This window comes from Branchiostoma belcheri, unplaced genomic scaffold, assembly GCF_001625305.1.
Source record: "Branchiostoma belcheri isolate BF01 breed outbred unplaced genomic scaffold, Haploidv18h27 scaffold132, whole genome shotgun sequence".
Taxonomy (NCBI): domain Eukaryota; kingdom Metazoa; phylum Chordata; class Leptocardii; order Amphioxiformes; family Branchiostomatidae; genus Branchiostoma; species Branchiostoma belcheri.
The window spans coordinates 756521-780637 of NW_017802736.1; the positions used below are offsets into that span (position 1 = coordinate 756521).

Sequence of the window (24117 nt, forward strand, 5' to 3'; positions counted from 1 at the left end):
AATTTCCTTATTAATTATGCAGATTAGGTCTTGATTTGCATAATTCTCACCTAATCATGTTCAGCATGAGCTTGTTACCTACGTAGCAAAAATCACGACGATCCCTCAACCGGTTCTTGAGTTATCCCCTTTGAAACATTTTGCCCCTGCAGTTCCAGAACAAGCTGCTAGGGGGTCCAAGCTCAAGTCACTTCTTCCTGAGCATGAGAGCTATCTACCATGCAAATTCCGTGACTAAACTGACAATCACTTGTAAACAAGAAGGGTCCCTTCTACAATACCGTTGACTGTACAAAACCAGATATTATGATTTTGACTGAAACCTGGTTCCAAGAAAACATACTCGTCAGAATATTTTGTAGCCAGGTGTCCAGCCTTGTTAGCTTTAGTCCGCTACCCAAGATCCGCTCCCCGGACTAAAGCTAACAAGGCTGGACACTAGGCTAAATATTTTGGTCCTCAGTTTAGTGTCCACAGACGGGGCAGAGACACAACAAACACACATGGAGGTGGAGTGATTATTGCTATTTTGTGTCTTAGACATTCTAGGGTTGTGACTTTGCTCAAGGGGCAGAGAATACAGTATATGGTGACATCGAAACCATTTTCAATCAAACTACATGTACAAGACAGGACTCTCCCCAAGCAATGAAGAAAGGGTGCTCCTCTTCTCCCATAAATCCTAACACCTCTCCCAAATCGTTCAAACTAAGGCTTTTCTTTTAGTATTTTCATGAAGATTTGCTGATTTTTCATCAACCGATTAGGGAGCACTTTTTATTTCTGGGGAGACCCTGCAAGATAAATAAAAATCGACGAAGGGAGATCACTGAACTCTAGGCCCACGCCTTTCTCACAATTCATTTATCCTGTACGTGGCAATGGAAAAGTTGATTATACCTTGGCATATCAAATAATAGATATCTGAAAGTTTTAGTGTCACGCAGTTTCCCGGGTCTATTTCCTCAACCAAATGACATTATCGGCCATTAGGCCATAGTTCAGGGTCACGGCCTCCCTCTCCAAATCGAGCGTTCGTTTTTATTTTCCGACCTCCTGACGTCAGTGCTGGGAGTCATCTCTGTTGTGACCACTTTCTGGAGGGAATGCCCGAGTCTGAATTACATAGACCGGTTTGAAGTGGGGGGGGAACCACATTCCTCCAGCCCGTCCAAATCGATCATGTTCATGGCGGCATGACGGCTCAATGAATTAAGGAACGCTCAAACTGTTTCACGACGTCTGAACGCATTACCGAACCGCCTCAAACTGCATCTCCGTCGCTCTGGTTTAAAGACTTTATTAAGGTAGAAGTGCAGAACACACAGGCGCACCAGTGCACTCTTACGGGCGATAAAATCGAACCCGAAGGGGATATATACTGAGACCTTTATAATCACTCAGTGGCTTTTAAAACGCGTGTTGAATTGGAGGAGCTACATTACCAGAAATAAAGCCACAGACTTCTGACCCCACAAACCACCTTGTTGATCAGTACTTTCACGTTCTACTCGTCTGTTCTGACTGGGAGCATTCAGAGAGAGGTCGCCCAATATAAAGGGCCCTGCTATCGAAACAACCAATTGAAGTATGTTCGTCTGTGTAGAGACGTATATTGACTTAAAAGCCCGATTGCTCAGTCGTCTGGCTGGATTAGGTACCTTTCATCTCGAGAAGGCAAAACTCCACCAGCCTTTATACAAGTTCGCATCTAGGGAAGGATTTATGGGGGTTAGTTGGATGGAATGCAGGATAACGCCGTTCTTGCCATTTGTTTCACGTAAAAACGTGACGTCTAATTTGGCAATGACTTTCTCTTTTAGTGACGCATTTTCTACATCGAGTGCTTTAAATTTGCTTCCTTTCGTGTTGCGGCAATGACTCTTCTCTCCGCTAAGTAGTCGTGAAATAATGAGGCGTGTGCAGCCGGGGTGCGGCAGGAATACAGCAGGGGAACTTTTAATGGATACGCCTTTACCCTTGGGTCAACCAACCTATGAAATACAAGTTTACCCCAGAGCACATCGCTACATGCTAAGGTTAATGTAGCTGCTGGAGTTCAGGGTAAAGTGGATGTCATGAACGATTTGTTCCCATAGGGTGCTTTACAAATGGTAGCAAAATAGAAAGGCGGCAAGGGGTAAGCGATGGCTTTGCGTATGTAGCGACACCTGGAATGACAAGGTTAGGAGTTAGGAGTATTGTTCCTTCTACTACATTGTATATCACATTCAAGCGCACGTTTTTGATGTCTCTCTCGCTGTTTTTTCCCTGGGTACAGAGATATTGTTTTGGACATGCTTGTCTGTTCGTTCGTTCGTTCGTTCGTTCGTATTTGAATGCAGTGCAGTGGCAAGAGGGGGGTTGTATTGTATAACCATTTAACCTCAACAAACCAGTTCTGTTCGGTGAGTACAAGGTACAAAATGTATGTAACACCTGACTGATAGGTTTGATCTAGTCACACAGAGGCATGTGCCAGAAGTGTGGAAGGTTCTTTAGATTCTGTGAGTAATAATTGACGACAAAAGGATGCCATTCATAAGAGTGCAGAAAATTTTCAAACTTGTGACTACAGCCCTCCCCTTCGTAAAAATTTCCCAACAACAAACCACACCATGGCACTACAACACATCCATCCATCCCTCCGCTTCACTCAACACAATTCTCCTCCATCCTTCTTTCTGTCCTCATGACTTTCTCTACTGATGCTGTTCATCATTACTTTTTCTCTCCCACCATGTTGCTCATACACCATATCAACAAGAAAAACTCTTGAAACTTACGTAATGTATTAGTACTGTACTGTATGATATGAGATTGTGCTACATGTATACCCGTGGATGAATTACATCATCATCGTCATCATTGGCAATGGCTCGTAGTCTGAGTATTCTTGTATAGTCTGATCATGTACACACGGGTTTCAGGGCTGGAAAGTCACTTTTGGGAACTGGTGCACCCAACCTACAAAATTGGGTGCACAAAATTGTTTGTGGGTGCACCATATAAAATAAAATAAGGAGAATATCAGCAAAAGATACACATGTAATGTCTCAGTTCCACGATCTCATACCTTCGCAAAATGACTTTCTTATGCCTAAGAAAGTATACATTAATCCCCCTGATTATGCAAATAGGATCCTTAATTGCATGAATTTTATCTGTTGATCATATTCTACACCAAAATACAGTCTTGTCTTAACAAAGAATGCCATTATGCAATTATGCAAATGATGCCCTTATTTGAATAAGTTATGTTTAATCATGTTCACATGCACTTAACTTTCAAATACCCCAAGTATGAAATTCCAGGCAGTTACTAGTAACACTATGGAATTATTACATTTTCTAATTAATTATGCAAATTAAGTCGTCATTTGCACAATCAATATCTGCCTGTGTTACTCTCTTTCTTAATTACATATGGGGCCCAAAGTCTAATCAGTTCCAGGTCTCATCAAGACCTACAACATGTACCCACCTACCAAATATCAAATCAGTCCATCCAGGCGTTCTTGAGTTATCGTGCTCATACACACACACACACACACACACACACATGAACACCCCTGAAAAAACAACCTTCTCAGCGAAGGTAAAAAGGTAACAGTACAAGTCTAGAATAATATTTTTCTTACACTTAGATGCTAAGAATATGCTGAATACTACTATACATTTAACATATTGATATACGTAAGCCTACGAAAATATTTTTGGGTGCACTGGTGCACCCACAGAAACAATTGGGTGCACAGCTCCAATTTTGGGTGCAATAAGGTGCACATGCACCCAGTACATGATAGAAACAGTTAATCATACACTTGTATTACTTACAATTGACTCCACTGTTAGGTCATCCTTCCAATTGCCTCCTACCAACCAAACACACAAACCATCACCAACCCAAAGCTTCTGTACCAGATGTAACTACATTGTACATGTATCATAATGCAACTACACTTGAATATGGCTATCATGTGTACATGCACTGGCTTAGAGGTGGCAGAACTGTACCTACAGACTGTGACAGGAAATAAAATGAGTAGATTCACCAACTTTAGCTGCTAATATTCCAGGTTATGGGATCAAGGGAAGAGGCTACTAATATACATGTAACCCAGTGGGAAGGTATTGTTTTTGGTCTGTGTGTGCTTTCGAAGTTATACATTTCCACAACTCCTACAATTCTCAATGTAGAGTGACAGTATGAAAAACTTAAACTGTTCTCCAACTCAAAATTTGACTCACCAGAGATTTTTGACTGAATCACTCAGTCTTCCTCAGCTATCTGACCCAAATGCTGTGGACACGTGATTTTTCCCACGTGTGACGTCAGCAAAGGGTCAAAGGTTGTCTGAAGTTGATATCACCCCCCCCCCCGTCCCGGTTGAGCGATGGTTGAAGTGCCCTGATGTATATAGCCTCTTTTATGCCTCTCTTGAAGTAATCCTGTTCGGTATCCAAGATTGTGACCCCCTATAGATCCACTGTGTGTCCCGGTGATTCTATGTGGATGTGCTGTGACACCTCAGATGCAACTACGTAGAAACTTTGCTGCACATGGAGTGAGTACCTGTTTTAGACCTCATCGTACGTTAAGACAGCTCCTTGTGGCACCTAAGGACAAAACTCCCAAGGAAGACAAGTGTGGGGTTATCTACCACATAAGTTGCCAGGGAAACACCAACAGAGGCCCCTGTTGGGAAACCTATATCGGGGAAACTGAGCGCTCACTAAAAACCAGGTTTCTAGAACATAGACGACCCAGTTCTTTTGCATCTGAGGTGTCACAGCACATCCACATAGAATCACCGGGACACACAGTGGATCTAGAGGGGGTCAGAATCTTGGATACCGAACAGGATTACTTCAAGAGAGGCATAAAAGAGGCCATATACATCAGGGCACTTCAACCATCGCTCAACCGGGACGGGGGGCGATATCGACTTCAGACAACCTTTGAAAGACAAACATTGTACATCTGAAAATGCTACGTCTTGACTTTGAGTTCCTTTGACATTCTTTTCTCCACCGCCTGCCTGAAGAAACTGGAAATGTTTTTACTGGCTTCTCGGCATGCTGACAGACTTTCTTGATACTGGAGAACAGAAAAATAGTCATATTTCAACTTTTAGTAATCTTACATTAATAAGACCATTTCAAAAATCAAATGCTGAGAAAAACAAACCTGGATAATCACAAGCTTTCAGGGATTCTCACAAATTACACAGATACCTTATCTGTCAATGCTAAATAACTTTTAATTTTGTATGGTTCTTCTGTTTATTTTCCGTGTCAATATTTACTGCGAAATCATGTTAAATACAATATGTAACTAGAAAGGCAGGGCTCAAAATTCATTTTTGGGAATAGGCACACTGGTGCACAAATTGGGTGCACAACAAATATTTTAGGTGCACCATATATGATAAAATAAGTAGAATGTCAGCAAAAACTATAATCATGTTTTATTTTAAGAAAAGTACTATTATAACAATGATTGTATTATTTTTTCTGACACTTAGACGTTAAGAATATGCTGTAACTATCATACATTTAACATCTTATTACATACATTAAATGGTATATTTTCTTAGGTTTAAATTAAACCTAAGAAAATATTTGGGTGCACTGGTGCTCCAAATTTGGGTATGCACTCAGTATCTCGAGCCCTGAAAGGTAACATTTGCAAAACAAATGCATAATGTTTTACCTTCGCATATGATTTGCTCTGTTAATTCTTACTCAAACACATTCACATAATTATATGGTGACAGGAGTCTAAATCCCTCTTACTATAAAATTGCAACATGATGTAACCCAACACTAGTTACCATGGCCACAGATGTCTGGTTTCAGGTCATTGACAAGGTCAGAAGTCAGTGTTTGGAATGGAAGTAGAAACAGAGCAATATGTTTTCCTTCGGTAAATGTAACTACCCAAATAGCAACAAAATGTTTTTATTGACTTTGTGTCCCTCATATCTTTTGCATGAGGAATCTGGACTTCACCTTGAATAACTCAACTATTTTTGTAACTATTTAAATGTTTCTTTGTCTTGTACTATTGTTTTTCAATACTATACAAGTGGCAGCGTGGATATAAGTTACACAACTTGAGTCTGCTTTGTCTTGTCTACTTATATTGTTTGATGTAAATATAAATAAAAAAGATAAAGTAATTCCCCAATGGAATATAATTTGACATTCAAATTTGGTACTTCCCACAGATAAAACAGAATAAATGAAACTGAATTTCTTTTTATAAGGTCTGTTAACTCATCTTTAACATGCATGTCAACTTTTTGTGCATTCTTCATTTTTTGATTCTTGACTTATAATAATTATCTGACCTGTTCAGGTGTGTAGCATCCTTTTGTGCTGCAGGTGATCACATTGTTTTCTCTGCTGTCAAAAGCAAATGTTAGGACAGCGGAGGACTCCTGAAAGTGAAGATATGGATGGACAACATCAATGGGGACGTACTTGTTATCCTTTATGTAGACTTTCATCAGCTTTTGCTGCCTGTAAGTCTGTGTAATGTGTTGTTTGCATTTGAAATAAATAAATACATACGTAGAGCTGTGTAGACATTTTAGCTACAAGGCACCTGCCTACATACCTGTACTTGTACCCAAGCAACTTGGGCCAATCATCTGTACATGTAACTTATACAATGTAGAAAATTGTCCACCCACATACTAGTGTAAATCTCTGCTGTTCAGACAAACAAACCCACAGCTAAGCCACCAAAATAATACTTCCAGCATACTCCCAGAATAAAAAGAAAAAAAAACAAAACAATGAAATTGTATTCCAGTTTCCAACCTTCTCTTGTTTTGAGTCAGGATCCAGAACGATCTGTCCTTCCTCTGTCAGAGCACACGTGACGGCGCTGACCAGGCACTTCATGGGCACGGCGGCGTCCATCAGCGCCACGCATGCCGCGTTCACGCAACACGACAGCAGCTGAACAGCAGTCAAGTACAATATACATCAACCAGAGACACCAAACATGTACATGAACATTACATGAACTGAAAGTAGGTGTAGGTAGACATCTGATATACATGTACCCACAGCTCCAATCTGTATCTGGACTATATAACCTGCAGTTGGTATTTTGAGCCCTGTTACACCACTTCCTGAATTCTACCTACTCCCACCTGGCACATACCAGTGTACTGGGTCTCTTTCAGATTTGACAGACCTCTGTCAAAATCACCTCCCACCCACTATGCAACAGTAAAGCATTTACATGTTATACTTATAGGACATACAAACAAGCCCAGAACTTCGCCACCCAAAACAATACTTCTGTACCTGAAAGTACATGTAGGTATCATAATTATTGAGAGAAAAATCAGTGGTAGAATTAACCAGGCAGAACAGCCATCCCATTTTCTACTTTATCTTCTCAGCCATCTCGGCTGGAGTCAGTACATTTTAGCTGGAGTGTAATGGCGCCTGTGACCCCACGTAATGGAACAAGCAGAACAGAATTGATTTCCTGTCATGTGAGCTGCTCTCAGGGTTCCCTCAGGATAGACGACATCCATGAAGCCGGATCTCCGGTCGGCAGCGCCCACGCCCGGAAAACTTCCCTTGTAATGAGTTTGCCATGCCTCATCACCACAGGCTAGTCCAGGCATGGAAGCCATGCAAGACTCGCTTGTAAATGATGGGTTCTGCAGACCAGAGATTTACTGTTGATCTACTATCCCTGCATCGCCGGAATCCCCAAAGACGTTACAATAAGAGAAAATTTATTGCGTCTGGGTCAACATAATCTGACCTCCTACATCATGTACCTGTAGGCAAGGATAAAGATGTCCTATCTTTCTGTAACTACATTAGAATTCTGCTGAAGATCTGCAATGACAGGGCAATGGCATTGTATCAACTAGATCGCAGGTAATCTTACTAATAGATAAACAAGATGGAAAAGTGTACGACTTCCAGCTTCCTTGAAATTGGAAATCAACTTTACTCCAATCTAAATAATGATCTTGACTTTGAAGTCTAAGTAAAGCATTTTTCATCTACTAGTAAGGCCATGTTGATTTGATTATATGGATGACATCCTCCGGGAGCCCCAAAACTGATGTGCGCATGCGAATAAAAAAAAGTTTTGCAAAAAAAAAAAAAGTTCTTTTCATTATGAAATCTACGTGGTCATGAGGGTTGAGCAAATGGCACAGAATATGGTTTGGCAAATAATGTAGTCTTCAAGTTCATTTCTTTACAATTTCGTCTTTTTTCGTTTGATTTTGGCATTCTATGACATTGGTATAGTTTTTATTAATTTTTTTTGTAACTTATGGTATATTTTTGCTCATTTTGCAACTGTTTTGTACGATTTACAGTATGGTTGAAAACTTTTTTTTTTTGTAAACGGCCAAAAATTCATGCGCGCGTAAAAATTCATGTCATCCATATAATCAAATCAACATGGCCTAACTTGAAAAACAAACTTTGAGTCCACATGAAACTGTTACAGCATTTTACTTTGTGCACATTCACATATTCACTGACAGAAAATGATAATTGACAGACATACTAAGCTGAAATATGTTTATGTATGTATAATTTGTCTTAGCAGCCATGTACATTGTACTGGAGGTACATGTTCATCACAGACACAAGCGTCAAACACACAGACACAATCACATAACCACACATCAACAATTCATCTCCTTTTCACCCCAAGATAGAACCAACAAGAAATTGGAGGTTTAAAATTTATGGCAAGTCTTTCTGAATTTCTTGACACAACCAAAGAGATGATGTAACATACATTTGTATTTTCAACAGCCTTCAGTACATGCAGATCAGAAACCTTGTTGTGAACAAGCCCTAAGAAGGTGACTTGTGTGGTGGAGAACTTTCTTCCAGCTTGCCTGCTGCCATCACTGCCAATCTGCAGTAACCACCCTCCCCAGTGCCACTCCACTGCATTCACAACAAGAGTTCCAAGATCTCATACCTCCATGAAATATGGGCTTGACATGTAAATGTAAATTTCTTCTTTAATTATGTAAATTACCTCCACATTAACATAATAAATGCATCGTGATGTTAACTTTTGATTAACTTACACATGTACCAAGTATGAAATTCCCATCATTTACCACTAAGGAGTCATAGAATTTTCGCATTAATTATGCAAATTAGGTCATCATTTGCATAATTGGTATCTGTTGATGTTCCATCTGCCATAGATTACATACATTACATGTATGAAAGTACTATAATGTAAAACACTGTAATTATAGAATTTCCTCATTAATTATGCAAATTAAGTCATCATTTGCATACTTAGTAATTTGTAGTTAATTATGTACATCTCTCTCTCAGCTACCTACCTACCAAAAATGATGATAATACCTTGTTCCTATCTGGACTTATTGGCTTTTAAAGATTTCGCCCGAAAATCTCCTGCAGTTCCAAAACAAGCTGCTAGGGGGACCAAACTCACGCCACTTATTCCTGACAGGAAAAGCTATCTGTCACCAAAAAGTCAAGACCATAGCATGTTTAGGACAAAAGATACAAAAACCGGAAGTTCTGCTGCAGTACCAAGGTCATCCACCAGGAGGCCCATATTTGACCTTGACCTTTGTCTTCCTAAGACTTACCAGCGTACCAAATATCATCGCAATCCATAAAGGCGTTATGGAGTTATGCTGACTACAAATGTGCGGAAACACAAACACACAGACACACACACATACAGACACACACACACACAGGCAGACACGCCTCCATGAAATATACAAGTTTTTGTATACAGTACACTAAGTGTTTCAAACACACAGCTAATCAGGCCTGCAGCTAATACAAACCCTAACCCTGAAATAGGTCACCTATTCCCCTGAGGGAACCCCATTAATCAAACCGGGTCCCAAGCGCACTGACTCGATAGCCACACAATGACACATCTGTTGGCTGCAAAGGAGATTCCTCATTTAACCGGAAGTGCTACTGCACTACCAAGGCCATCCACCAGAAGGCCCATATTTGACCTTGACCTTCGCCCCCCTAACACCTACCAGCATACCAAATATCACCACAATCCATGAAGGCGTTATGAACTTATGAAGGTACAAAAAAGCGGAAACACAAACACACATACACAAACACACACACACACACACACACACCACACACACACACACACACACACACACAGACGCGCCAAAAACAATACCTTCCATTTCATGGAGGTAATGAATCACAACACACATACTCATGTACATGTATGTATGTACATATATGTATGTGGGTAATTTGTGGGAAAGGCTTATCAGACAAGCTACAAAAGTTCCAAAACGGAGCAGTTTAAAGAATGATACTATATTATAGGTCTGCTGTTACAGTATAGATCGGATGTCAGCTTTGAACATCTATCCATTCTTGGCTGGAAAGATCTCTCTTCATGTCGCCAAATGCATCTTCTATACAAATTGTACACAAGTCAATCCACAACCAGTTACTTGAGTACCTAAACATCTTCAACAGAACCTTAGAAACCCATACCTTACCACCCAACACAGTTTGGATCACTCCTTGCGACTCCAAAAGCCAGATTACAACGCGGCAAAAGAACGTTGGTGGCTATACAGGTGCAGTGGGTTGGAATAAACTCCAACCTGTTGATAGAACTGCATCATCTATACAGTCCTTCAAAACACTGTGTGCACAGTTCTGTGACCTCTGACTTTCTCCCCTTACGATCTGGCATGACCTTGACTACAATTATAGATTAGGATTGTGATTATTGATGTTTTATTCCGTCTTTGTCGATATATATTGTATTGTATAATATGTACCCAGGGCCACTCTAGAAAGGAGTGCTACCATGGTTAAAGAACACAGAAATAAACTAGAAAGGCCAATATTTGCTTAGGAGCAAATACAGCGATGGCTTCACCACATTTTACGACATGGTAGGGAAAGAATGAGAAACACAAGGGAAAACAATGATTTACATTGATATAACTATAATATGAAGTAACATACAACTAAAACAACAGTTGGATAGCTATTCCCTACATTATTGGTTAGGATTTTTAATTGCATAATGCAAACTGTTGATTTTCAAAATTAAAAAACGTTCATGCCCCGCATTCCAATGCTGGAGCAGGAAAGCTTGAAATACCTACCAAAACACTTGAATACAGACATACTGTCAGTATGAAAATGCTCTGTGCAGGTGTTAATCAGGTTAAATCCCAACAGCCAATCAGCAAGAAATGCTCTGTGCAGGTGGAAATGCTGTGTGCAAGTGTTAATCAAGTTAAATCCCAACAGCCAATCAGCAAGAAGAATAGAGGAAAGCTGCATGCCTATTGGTTGATGCCCTGCATTCCATTGTGATGACTCATGCCCAAACGTGGTACACAGCACAGTAATACATTTGCTATAACACAGCCAAAAAGCTCAAATAAAACCATTCTAAAAGCCTGTATCACAAAAATTTAAAAAACGCCTGGGGGTATTTGCCAACTGTACATCCATACCAAATGTCAGGACCTAAGGCCCCAAAATGAAGAAGCTGAATCCATTTAAAAAATGGCAGGAGAAGAAGAAGGAGGAGAAGGAGGAGAAGGAGAAGAAACATCAGAAAAAGCAATATGGTTTCACCACACCACTTCGTGGTGTGGTGAAGCCATAATAAAATAGATAAATGTACCCCCACATCTGCAAACACACCCAGAGCAATTCTCCATACTCTAAGGTAACAAAATTGTATAGACTTGCATGAAACCATGATGTTTACAACAATCTCTCATGAAAAAAGGACTCCGATCCATTTGCCTTCATAAGTACAGTACTGATGCAATCTCCTTTTGCAATCCCCATTTATTGTGCAAGGGAAAAGCAGCAGCTATCAGCTATCAATGAGATCATGTACTAACAAAAACAGTGAGGGCTAGATGTACAAGTGATTAATGACTTTCTCACTCTGGAACAGACTGAACAGATTCAGTGAAAATATGCACAATTCAAAGAAACTTTGGTGAAAATATATATTTCTTTGCGGATTTATGGTGTTTTTTGACTTGGATCGAACCCGGAAGTGTCGATACGGGGGCACGGTGTCTGGTAAAGGTAGCGAGTTACAAGTATGCAAATGAGTATTATGCAAACTTTTGCATACGTGCCTACTAGTATATTACTACAACTTCTTGTAAACCCTTGTATATTTGACGTATAAGCAGCAAGCTTCTGTATGTGCCATTTCGGAACCCAGTAACTATGTTTTCGATCAAAATATTTGTGGGTTTAACGTCTGATTTGACAGTTCCAGTTGTCATTCTGAGTTTCATTACGAGTTCCTTGCGGCAGATTAAATAGAATTTCATAAGTTCGTGGGTACATGTTATAAGCTGCAGATGAAAATGTTGACCTGTGTTAACACAACCTGGAACGCTAAATCTAACACATAAAAAATTTAACAACATCAACTATTCATAACAAACAACATATAAGAATCAATATACAATTATAGATATGTACAATAAAAAGCCCGGAGGTATAAAATCTCAGATTGTACTTGTTTTATTATGGAATGTACCAAATATGATGTTATACGTAACAAGCTATTTACATTTCTCAAATCAAGAACAATAGATTTCAAGAGTCTCAATGTTGGAGACAGATCTGAATATATCTTTACATGTAATGGTCCTCATAACGACTGTCATAACGCAAAAATAGGTACTAGATACATAAAGGACTGCTTTGCTATTAGAAAAAATACCGAAACTTGTGATTAGCCCACTCGATTGTAACACTTTATCAAAGACTTGTGCTATCCCTTATTATTTGAATAATTATGATATAGATATGTTAGGTTTTATTCGACATTAGGTCTTATTCCACACACTCATTTTATTGTTATTACTCTCTTATGTAGTTTGCCATACATTGTACCTTGTGCAATTGTCGTGCAATAAAGTTCATCATATCCTACAACTTTAAGGATACAGATCCTGAGTCCTGGATGATTTGTAAGATGATGTTGATGGCTGAGCGGGGGTGAAGTGTGGCCAGGACCACTGACTCACACGTGTTCCTCAGGACTCTCTCCTGGAACTTCTCTGCACAGCCTGGGCAAGGACAGATATTACATAAGGCCACGCCAATTTAATTTTTTGCTTCTCGGACCGCCCTGTCCATTTTTTTCTGATCTGCAAAAAAAATATTTTTCTTTTCTTCTAAATCATCTGCAAAATGCTCAATGAAAGACATATTTTGGCCCCAACGGTTGAAGAAAGTCCTTTCCTTCCTACTTCTTAAAGTTTTTCAATGTAACAATGCAATTTTGTTTCAATAAAAGTTCAAAATCTATTGTTTTAATTATAAACTTCACTTCAACATTTCCGGCTATCATGGGGTGCCTTGGCCTTTTTTGTTATTCTTATTTCGCCCTGTCGCTTCATCTTTTTCTGAAAAAATCCGAGAAACAACAAATTAAATTGGTGTGGCCTAAAGGTGTTGTAGTGTTCTTGATCCCCCCTTTTTGTACAATGTACATGCATACTGTACCATCCCCGGCCACTCACATATACTCATACATACCCACTACATACACTCACATACTAACATTACATATAATATGGTTTGAATAAAACTCACTCAGCATCAGCACCTCTCTGAGTCCAGACGTGAGTCTGTTCTATCTTATAAAACCTTGATCAAATCCTACAGGTGTCATCCATTATTTGTCATTCACGGTGAAATACAAATGCATGAGGATAGGCATAGGGAGATACATAGACATAGACATGGAATCATAGCAACTCATATGGCCTAGAGAAAAATGTTAAGCTTCCAGTTTCCCAACTGAGTCTTGCAAAAACCTGACTCTCTAGCTGTTTCTGTGTTCAACCAATGCATGGCATTGAGAGACACAAGATTTTTGATCTACAATCTGCGTGGTAAAAACATTGCAGAATTGAATATGCAAATCAGGACTAATTTGCACGATCAATGATGAAATTCCATAAATCTGTTGTGTTCCATGATTGGATTACTGAACATGTGACATGACATATGTTACAAATGTAATGGACCTATCACAGTATTATGTCACAGTTTGTTTAGCTGTTCTAAAGAACATTCTAGAATGGTCAGTTAAAGAAAAAAGATCATTTCAAAGTTTTCAATGTCAGGTATGTTTAACTTTTGCTGCGACTAGTTTTGTTGACACAGCATTACATGCCGTAATGGGTGATTTAGTTGTGACATTAGACAAAAGTACTGTATTAAAAGCCTTATATTAAGGCTAACACTACACAAACACACACTGCGCTACGCACCCCTGTACAATATAAACGTTGATTGACCAGCATTCATTGCGGTAAACGAACTGTGACGTAATAATGTGATAGGTTCATTGAACAAGAAGGACATTGATTATGGTACAAATTATGCAAATGAGGACCTAATTTGCATAATCAGTGAGGCCTACATGTAGGCCAGTAGACTAATAAAAACTAGAAACTATGACTGTCACAGCAGTTTTTTCTTCTCCTGAACTTTCTGTGTGCTTTGTCAGGCCTGCCAGCCGGTCTACACTGAATTCTCCCTAAAATAAGAACTTTCTACATGAGTCACATTACATGTATCCCTTGTCAAACTCTCGCATCCTTTTATTGAACTCTTAATCGCACATCCATCAAGTTAGGTGACAACTAATGCAATTTCTGAACCTCTCTGAGGACTTCATCTGATAGGTGATCAGACATTATCATGAAATAGATTAAATAACTGTAATCAAACAATTCTTTTGATTAATTCATAAAGACATATTATTAAGGTAATGGCATGATTTTGACAGTTTTGGAACAGATGTGCTTTCATTATTTACTAATGTGTCATGAGTGTTTATTTTAATCACCACTCCTGGGGGGGGGGGGCAGCAGGAAGTTGGCCTGCTGTCTGTAGCCTGGATTACAATTCAATAATGAATTTTCCACTTTTAATCAAATCACTAGGCCTAACAAAAAAAGGTGTGTTTTGTGTTTAAGCCCTGAAAAAATTAGCGTCAGTAGGTAGGGCTCATCTTTTTTTTCTTTCTTTTTTTTTATTAGACTTTGGTGATCTCTATTGATCCAACTTATAGTTATACAATACAGTTTACACGTAACAAAATTAGAACTTGCATTGCATGAGCACACTTCTATTTTCAATGTCAATGTTGGAGAACGGATTGTACAAAATTTTATCACACATGGAACTAGAAATGGTCGATCAGCTTGAATAATATACGTCCTTGAAGTTGTTCACCCCAAAAAAAGGCTATTTTTTCTAGGGTCGGTCGGGAAACAGGAAACACAACATTTTTTTCCTAGGCCTTACTTTCATCAATGAAAAAAATTGAACAAAAGCTTGAGCATTTTCAGAGCCTGAATGGTACAATCTTCTTTTTCCCATCAAAAATTAGGAAGCGAGTGAACTTGACAGCCTGTGTTATACAGGCTCTCCCTGTCAGGGGTTGATGACTACCAGTTCAGCTGAACCTGGTCTGACTGCAACACCAAAGAACCAAGTAAAAACACGAGTCGAGATCCAATTCTTTTCTTTTGATATGTAACAAAGTAATATATATTAGAGACATTTCTATTAAGACATCTTACAATGTATTAGGTAATCTGGCTGGTGGTAAAAAAACTGAATGAACCTCATATTTTACCTGTTTCGCTCTCCAAAATATGATACTGCTGTTACTATAATCAGGTCCAGGTTTAGGTTCAGACCTGAATAGCACATCCATCAAGTTAGGTGACAACTAATGCAATTTCTGAACCTCTCTGAGGACATCATGGGTGATAGGTGAACAGACATTATCATGAAATAGATTAAATAACTGTAATCAAACAATTCTTAAGTCACAAAGACATATTGTTAAGGTAATGGCATGATTTTGACAGTTTTGGAACAAAAGCTGAACTGGTCCCCACTGCTACAAGGACCCCCAACTGCAGGGCAGGCTGGCCGCTAAGAATCGTGATTCAGTTAAGCAGGGCTCGAAATTCAATCTTTGTAAATATAACCTACTCTAATGTCCCGAATAAACATACCCCCCGGAATAAACATACCCCCCGGACAAATCTTCAAAGTCTAATAAACATACCCTCCGGAATAAACGTACCCCCCGGAAAATGACCAAATTGACAGGTGAACTGTGTGTGCATGATACTAAAATGTGCTCTTTATTTCAATACCAATATATGGGCAAATCTTTCACTGTTACTTTTAATTAGTGAGTATATATTACTTTAATTAATGAGTATATATATATACTGTACTTGTTTTGGGGAAATACAAAATCCGTAGGAGAAGCTATTGCATTTTACACTTCTGAAATGCACTTTGTAGCCTTCTCCTGCAACTTGAGTTGAAAATCTTACTAACTTAAGAGATAGAAAATCAAGCCCAATTAAGTACAAATATAGGGGTTTAATGAGTATATGTACAACAAAATCCATTTCAACATAATAATTATTTGGTATGGTACAAAAAATTATTAGACTAGTCTGGTCAAAGTCTGGATTCTGAAGAAGAAAAACTTCTGAAGAAAAAAAACTTTTGAAGAAAAAAAATATTATTCAGCATAAAATTTGGATTGGTTTCCATCTCATTGTTTTCCTAAAAATCGATAATGTGATTGTATCAATTTTAAACGCCCTAAAATTAGCTAAATCGGCGCTTTTACGGTGATTGCGCAATATGGGTGCCCTATGACCTTTGACTTTTTACGGGTCATGCAGCTCAGGCGCTAGGCGCCCTCCCCACGTCGGCCGTCCGTCTTGTGGGCAAATTTCTACTTTTTAGGGGTTTCGGGACCTAAAAACTAACACCAGAGGGAAAATAAACCACTTACGTTATTTTCATAGTAAATATCGCTAAAATGTAGCGGGCATTATTCTGCCGCGTTGCCGATTCTGAGAAAGGACTTGCGGCCGCCATGTGGTAAATACGTCGATTAGCTACTCGCCTTCCCCTTCGGTTTTGTGGGCAAATTTTTGCTTTTTCAGACGTTTTGGGACTTAAAAATGGACAGCAGGCGAAAAATAAATAATATACATTATATTCATGGGAAATGCCGCTATCATGGACCAGACATTTATCTGTGACGTGTTGCCGAATTTTGCGGCCGCCGGCCACTTGCTGATGGTGCGGTACGTACGCCGTACGGACAATTTTTTTCCAAAACCGATTTTCCAAAAATTTATAAACGTACCGTCCCTAATAAGAATGTACCGGGTGGACGTTCGGGCCGAAAAAAATAAACGTACCGGTACGTTTAATCGGGACATCAGAGTAGGTGCACTGGTGCACAATATAAATTGTAAGTAGAATGTCAGCAAAAAATAATCATGCTTCATTTCTAAATAAATGTACTAAATGTACTAATAATTTTTTCGACCCTTCGAAGAATTTAAGAATATGCTGTATACAACAGTACATTTAACATCGTTACATATATGTAAACCTACGGAAATATTGCACTGGTGCACCCACAGAAAAAATGGGGTGCACAGCTCCAATTTTGGGTGCACTTAGGTGCACATGCACCCAGAATTTCTAGCCCTTTTAAGGCTAAATGTTTAAGGCTACCAAATTTGAGGACCAAGAAGTTATTGGTGTTGCCCCAGGTGTGTATGACAGGCCCTCACCTGGGAGTCCAACTTTGGGTTTGAAGATGACCCTCAGTGTGGCCTTGTCAATTATCTCTTCACTCATCTTCACCTCCCCTGGACCATAGACTGCTGCCAGCACAGTGGTATCACCTGGAACAACATTGATACAGATTCAACTAGAGTTCCACGATCTCATACCTTCGCCAAATGATGTTAGCCTTTATGACTAAGAAATAATAGATTAATCCCCGATTGTGCAAATAGGATCCTATATTGCATCAATTATATCTGCTGATCATATTCTATACCAGAAGACAGTCTTATCTTATCAATGCATGCCATTATAGCATGTCCTCATAAATTATGCAAATGAGGTCCTTATTTGAATAAGTTATGTCTAATTATGTTCACCTTCACATAACTTTCAAATATCCCAAGTATGAAATTCCAGACATTACCAATATGTAATTATAACATTTTCTCACTAATTATGCAAATTAAGTCTTCATTTGCATAATCAATATCTTCCTGTATTTCTGACGTTCTGAATTACATATGTCACAAGCTTGAATAGTCCTATCATGGAATGCAGCTGATTTATAGAATTTCCTCATTAATTATGCAAATTACATTAATATTTGCATAATTGTAATATTATTATGTCATGCATCACTTCAGCTACCTACATGCCAAAACTCAGGACGATCCATCAATCGGTTCTTGAATTATCCGCCTTTAAACAGTTTTCAACTAACACCCCTGCAGTTCCAGAGCAAGCAGCTAGGGGGCCCAAACTCACGTCACTTCTTCCCTATCACAAGAGCTACCTACCATCCAAATTTCGTCAGCCTAGCATGTCTAGATCACAAGATATCAAAACCGGAAGTTCAGCTGCAGTACCATAACAAACCGCTAGGTGGCCCAAAATCTAATCAGTTCCACGTCTCATCAAGACCTACCCACCTACTAAATATCAAGACAATCCATCCAGGCGTTCTCGAGTTATCGTGCTCACACACACACACACACACAGACAGACACACGAACGCCTCTGAAAACATAACCTTCTTGGCGAAGGTAAAAATGTTTGCAAATCATTCAAAATATGTCTTCATGGTATGTTTGAACAACAGAAAATGTATGTCCCATGATTGTTTAATTTCAAACTTTACACTCTAGACCAATCAAATCCAGACATCTGTTGAGGAAAACATACATTTTGCAGGTTTCAGTGAGTACATGTAACTGTATATATATATACATTGTGTTCTTTGAATGAAGCTGAACTGAATGAATCTGCAATTTGTAGTACAGTTTAAAAATGGTAGGAGGCGCTTATACACAATACAGGGCTTCATATTTCATAGGCAAGCTTGTTTTGTTATTACATCCAGGACAAAGTACTGTAAGTCTCTTTAGATTCGCGGGGCCTAAAGTTCGCGGTTTCGGGAAAATGGACAATCCGCGGTATTTTTGGATTCGCGATTTCTCCTTGGCTATTTTTCAAAGAAAAATTTGTAAAGTGTATATTTAAAATAATAAAAGTTCCGGCATTTAACTCCTAAAACGCGGCGCAAAAATTTGTTTCGTGCACCGCGCGAGACTGCCGGCGGTAAACCTGACGATCGATCTGACGCACGTGTAAACAATTTTCTTTCTTCGGAAATAAGCGCTAAAATGCTATTTTCCACGACTACACATCGATACTCTAGTGAAGAAATGTATAATCGAAAGAATATATATATTACTAAGCCAATTTATGCCGTCTTCAGCGAGATTTTGAACCCGGAAGTATTGCAAAGGTCGCCTTCGGTTTTGTAGGCCTACGGCGCCGAAACCTGGACTTTAACAACTCGCCTAGAAAAACGTCTTGATGGAACATACACAAAACTTCTCAGGAAGGCACAGAACATCAACTGGAAGCAACATCCAACGAGAAAGAATATATATGGAAGCCTTCCCCTAGTATCACTCAGATTAAAACATAGACGTGTAAAATTTGCAGGACACTGCCATCGTGCAAAAGAAGAAGTCATCTCATCACTCCTCCTGTGGAAACCACATGGCAAGACTCACTCCAGAAAACTCACATATCCAGCTACTCTTACAAGGGACACAGGATTACAACAACAAGACCTTCCAGCTGCAATGGAAGATCGTACTTTGTGGCGTCGTGTTGTGCAGGAGCTTGCCCCGTCCCCCAGCCAGGGTGTCGACAGATGATGATGATGATGAGCGTTTCTATCCAGCAAAACAAGAAGAAGAAAAAAACGCCCGCAAAGCAGGGCGCAAAAGAGAACCAACTAACATTTCCCAGGTACCAGCCGTTATATTTTTCATAAAAATACTTGTAGATATGCCCGATGTTCCCGCAATTTTCAAGCGCCCGGGCGCGCATGGCCGGCGCTCTGCACGCATAGATTTTTTTCGGCGGTACACGGTTGACACGGCCAGTGCCGCAGTATCGCGATTCGGTGTCTCATAATATTATAATTTTTTGACATCAGTATAACTTGAAAAAAATTTGGTACTCAACATTTGCTAAGAATAAAGTTGATTTGCAGTGATTTGTGAATCGCGTGTGTTTGTGTTTCGCTTATCGTCGTGAATGCATGTGGGGGGGGGCGCACTTACGCAAAACATATTCGCGGGGAAATAGATTCGCGGTACAAAAGTCCACGCGAATGCCGCGAATCTAAATATACCGCGGAAATTTGTAGACTTACAGCACTAGTATTGTTTGTTTTTCGCAGCACTGATTTAGGGGGAGATTCAGTTTGCATGAAGTGAGGATTAAAAGTGAGTGGGTAAAGATTGGGTTTCAGTTGATGGAAAGGGTTGTAACCTGACAAGCGCTGGGTGGTAGGATGTGGTATGAGGTTTACAGCAATGTGCAATCACAATACGAAACATAAACCATTGTGTAATACTGGAGTAAGTTACGTCATACTTTTATATGAGTAGTATACTAAGTAATCTAGGCCCAGGAAAAAATGTTGTGTTTCCTGTTGTGAGCCCTGAAAAAACTGGGGCGGTAGGTAGGGATTACCGGTATCTAGGGATTTTTTTGTTAGACCTTGGTGTTCTCTGGCAATATTCATATAGTTTATCAGCTAGAAAAATTCATGTCCCTTAAGATTGTAGGGGTCCACACAAAAAAAAGGCTAGGGTCCGCAATTTTTTTCTAGGGTCGGGAAACAGGAAACAACATTTTTTTCTAGGCCCTATTGATGCATGTCAATCGGTATTTCCCAAAGATCATACAATACAGCTCTGATACACAAAAACGGGGAGACCCGGGTTCGATTCCGGGTCGTACCCGAACAAGTCCGAACATGCACCGTGACGTTGTACCCTTGGGAAAGGTACTTTACACGACTTTCCTCACTTCACTCACTCACTCACTCAAGGCCGCACGCTTCCAAGGGGAGCGTAGCGCCTCGGCATATGGATCTCCAGGTGGTTCTGTCCTGGGCTGCCTCCCACGCAGTGTCGAGGTTAAGGGAGACAGTCAGAAGGTCATCCTTCAGTTGATCGCACCAGGTTCGTCGTGGGCGGCCTCTGGGACGGGACCATGTAGTGGGGGCCGGCTCTCTCAGTAGAGCAGCAGGCTCCAGGATGGGCACCGCTCAAGCAATATGGCCAAAGAGCCGGAGCCTGGCCAGCCGTATCTTACTAGTCAGGGGAGGCTGTTTGGTGATGTCACGCAGGGTGGCGTTGGATACTCGATCAAACCACCTGATGCCGAGCAGTCGTCTAAGGCATCTGGTGTCGAAGGCGTTAACACGGAGTTCATGGGTGGCTGTTAACGTCCACGTCTCAGAGTTGTACAAGAGGATGGATAGAACCAAGCTGTTGTAGAGCCTAAGTTTGGTCTGCAGTGAGAGCTTCCGGTTGCTCCAGACGCTATCCAGGCTAGCCATCGCAGCGGAGGCACGGCCGATGCGGAGATGGATATCGGCGTCACTCCTGCAGTCCGAGGTGGTTGTGTCGCCGAGGTACAAGAACCGCTCTACAGATTCAACCTGGCGGGCGTTGATCACAGGACCCGGGCGGGGGGCCTCGAAGTCACTAAGGCACTGTACCTTGGTCTTTTCCCAACTGACCATCAACCCAAGTGGTTGGGTTTCCGTGTCCATGGCCTGTAGGGCAAGTTGGAGGACTTCGAGTACCTCGGCCAGGATTGCTACATCATCCGCAAAATCCAGGTCTGTGACGGTGAGATCACCAAAGCTGACACCGCAGTTGCACTGCTCCACAGTTCTCCCCATGACGTGGTCTATCGCAACGTTGAAGATGGTTGGGGCTAACACACAGCCCCTCACTTCACTCAGGTGAAAATGAGTACCTAGCTACGGTTAGGGGCGTCTTATCGGATGGGACGTTAAAATGGAGGTCCCGTGTTTGAGGAGAGACACACCTCAAGCACGTTAAAGAACCCATGTGAAGCAGATGTGGACCAAACCATTATGGTCTAAATAGGGGTAGGGAATTTTCCCAACCAGCCTCGTAACCCCTGCTTCTCCTATTGGGTCAGTTAGTCCTCACTACTTGTGAGGATGTCTCTGGCTAAGGTAACTTCTTGTTACCTTAGCCAGAGATGTGATCTAGTTGTTACAAAAATAAACAAAATTCTTGAACATGGATATTTAAAAACTATAAATTTAGTGATTGTTCATTAGGTTACTTAATTTTTTTCAAATGAATGACGGCCCGTTCAAACATTTATAAGGGGGCACAAGCTCCTCAAGTCTATATCTAGCATCAAGCCCCTCCATTCTAGCCAGAATACCCTCAAGTCTATCTAGCAACAAGCCACTCAATTCAGTCTGCTGCTATTTATAATGCTTGAGGCCTTCTTGATGGTATTTCCAACCTTGCTTTTGGCAAGCAGCACAAATGCCCACATGAACCAGATTTAGGCAATAAGGTATAATTAGCATAAAATGTATAAAGGCCACACCAATTCAATTTCTTCGTTAACGGATTTTTCTAGAAAATACTGGAGCGGGCGGGCGAAAAAAATAAAAACAGGCCTAGGCATCCTATTATGGCCCAAAATGGTACGATAGGAGCCATGAAGCCAACACACCAGGCTGGTTCAAAATTTAAACAATGAATTTTGAACTTTTAATGATACCAGACACCATTGCATTGAGAGATGGAATGACTGTAACAACTAGGATGAAAAGGACTGTTTTCAACTGTTCAGGGCAAAATATGAGCATTTTGCAGTTGATTCTGATTGAATCTGAATTTTTATTTTTATTTGCACATCAGAAAAAATGAAGCGGGTGAATCCGTTAACCAAGAAATTAAATTGGTGTGGCCCAATGCTCTTGTGTTTTTCCCAAAGGTTGACTAACTTCATCAACGACCTTAAGAAAGTTGACCAAAAAATTGAGTCCAACCCCTCATAAAATGGGTGTCACCCTGTTCCTGTGACTCCTTCATTTGTGGTTCTTTACCTTTTTGCAATTGTATGCTGTCTTTAGGTTCTTTACCTTACTGTGGCATATAAATGGGCTGACGAGGACTTATCAAGGACTGACAAATCAATTATTGCCAACCTGCCACCATTTTTGGCTTGATTCCTATCCTGAATGAAACTTGTGATCTTTCCATTTTTTGGATCATCAAAAAAATGAAGTAAATCTGAAAAAAAAAAGGTAATTTTGTATAGCTTTATATCAACAGGACAGGAAATCATTTTCTGCATTCCTGGTGCAGGTACATGTATTACTTTGAAAATTACCTGCACCTGACATATTTTACCCACACCAGTATTTAGTAAGTATGTATGGAATCCATGCATATGATCATGATCATACAGAAAGCTGCTCAGAAACTTAAACCATTGCCTGTATTTCTTTATTTTCGACTTAATAAATGTTGGTGATAACTTTCAATGCAGCATATAAAAATCCAAATACACCTACATGTACAAGTTGTATGTATGACCCCTGCTGGGTACATGTACATGTATATTATGGACCAGTGCAGGTTAGGTACAGGTAAGTGGTAGACATCAGAAATACCTGCAGAGCTCCAACTTTAAATACAGGTGGTATTTGAAGCCCTGATCAGTAATAATGATAATAATTATGAATATTGTATCAATAAAACAATATTTGACATTAGTCACTGCAGTAAGACATCATTTTCTAGGTTATGCCAAATCATTTTTCACTCCAAATATTCTCAAACACAACCAGGGCCCATGACACTGCAGGGTTTCGAGTACTAGTATCCAAATCCAATGCAAGTTTGACTTTGAGTAAAAAAGTTTGAGTTTGACTTTGACTTTGAGTAAAAATACATTTCTTATTATCTGCTGTGAAATGACATTAAAATACTAACATGGCTGAAAAGCCTTCTGGGTATTCTTCAACATTGAAATTGATGTGTCCATTTGCCCCAGATACATGTAACGTTATTAGTACTAGTAGTAGTAGACTAA

At 40.0% G+C, this 24117-nt stretch overlaps 1 protein-coding gene across 1 annotated transcript in view; it reads right to left on the reverse strand.

Annotated features, from left to right (window-relative positions):
• Positions 1-4458: 4458 nt before the first annotated feature.
• Positions 4459-24117, reverse strand: part of LOC109464126 (exosome complex component RRP46-like) — a 23203-nt gene continuing 3544 nt past the window's right edge. Inside the window, exons 2-6 of the mRNA XM_019761061.1 lie at positions 17694-17807; positions 12997-13118; positions 6832-6972; positions 6357-6446; positions 4459-5101 (exon numbers count right to left, since the gene is read on the reverse strand). Of these exons, the coding sequence (XP_019616620.1) occupies positions 4994-5101; positions 6357-6446; positions 6832-6972; positions 12997-13118; positions 17694-17807 (575 nt within the window). The 3' untranslated portion in view covers positions 4459-4993. The remainder of the gene's footprint in view (positions 5102-6356; positions 6447-6831; positions 6973-12996; positions 13119-17693; positions 17808-24117) is intronic.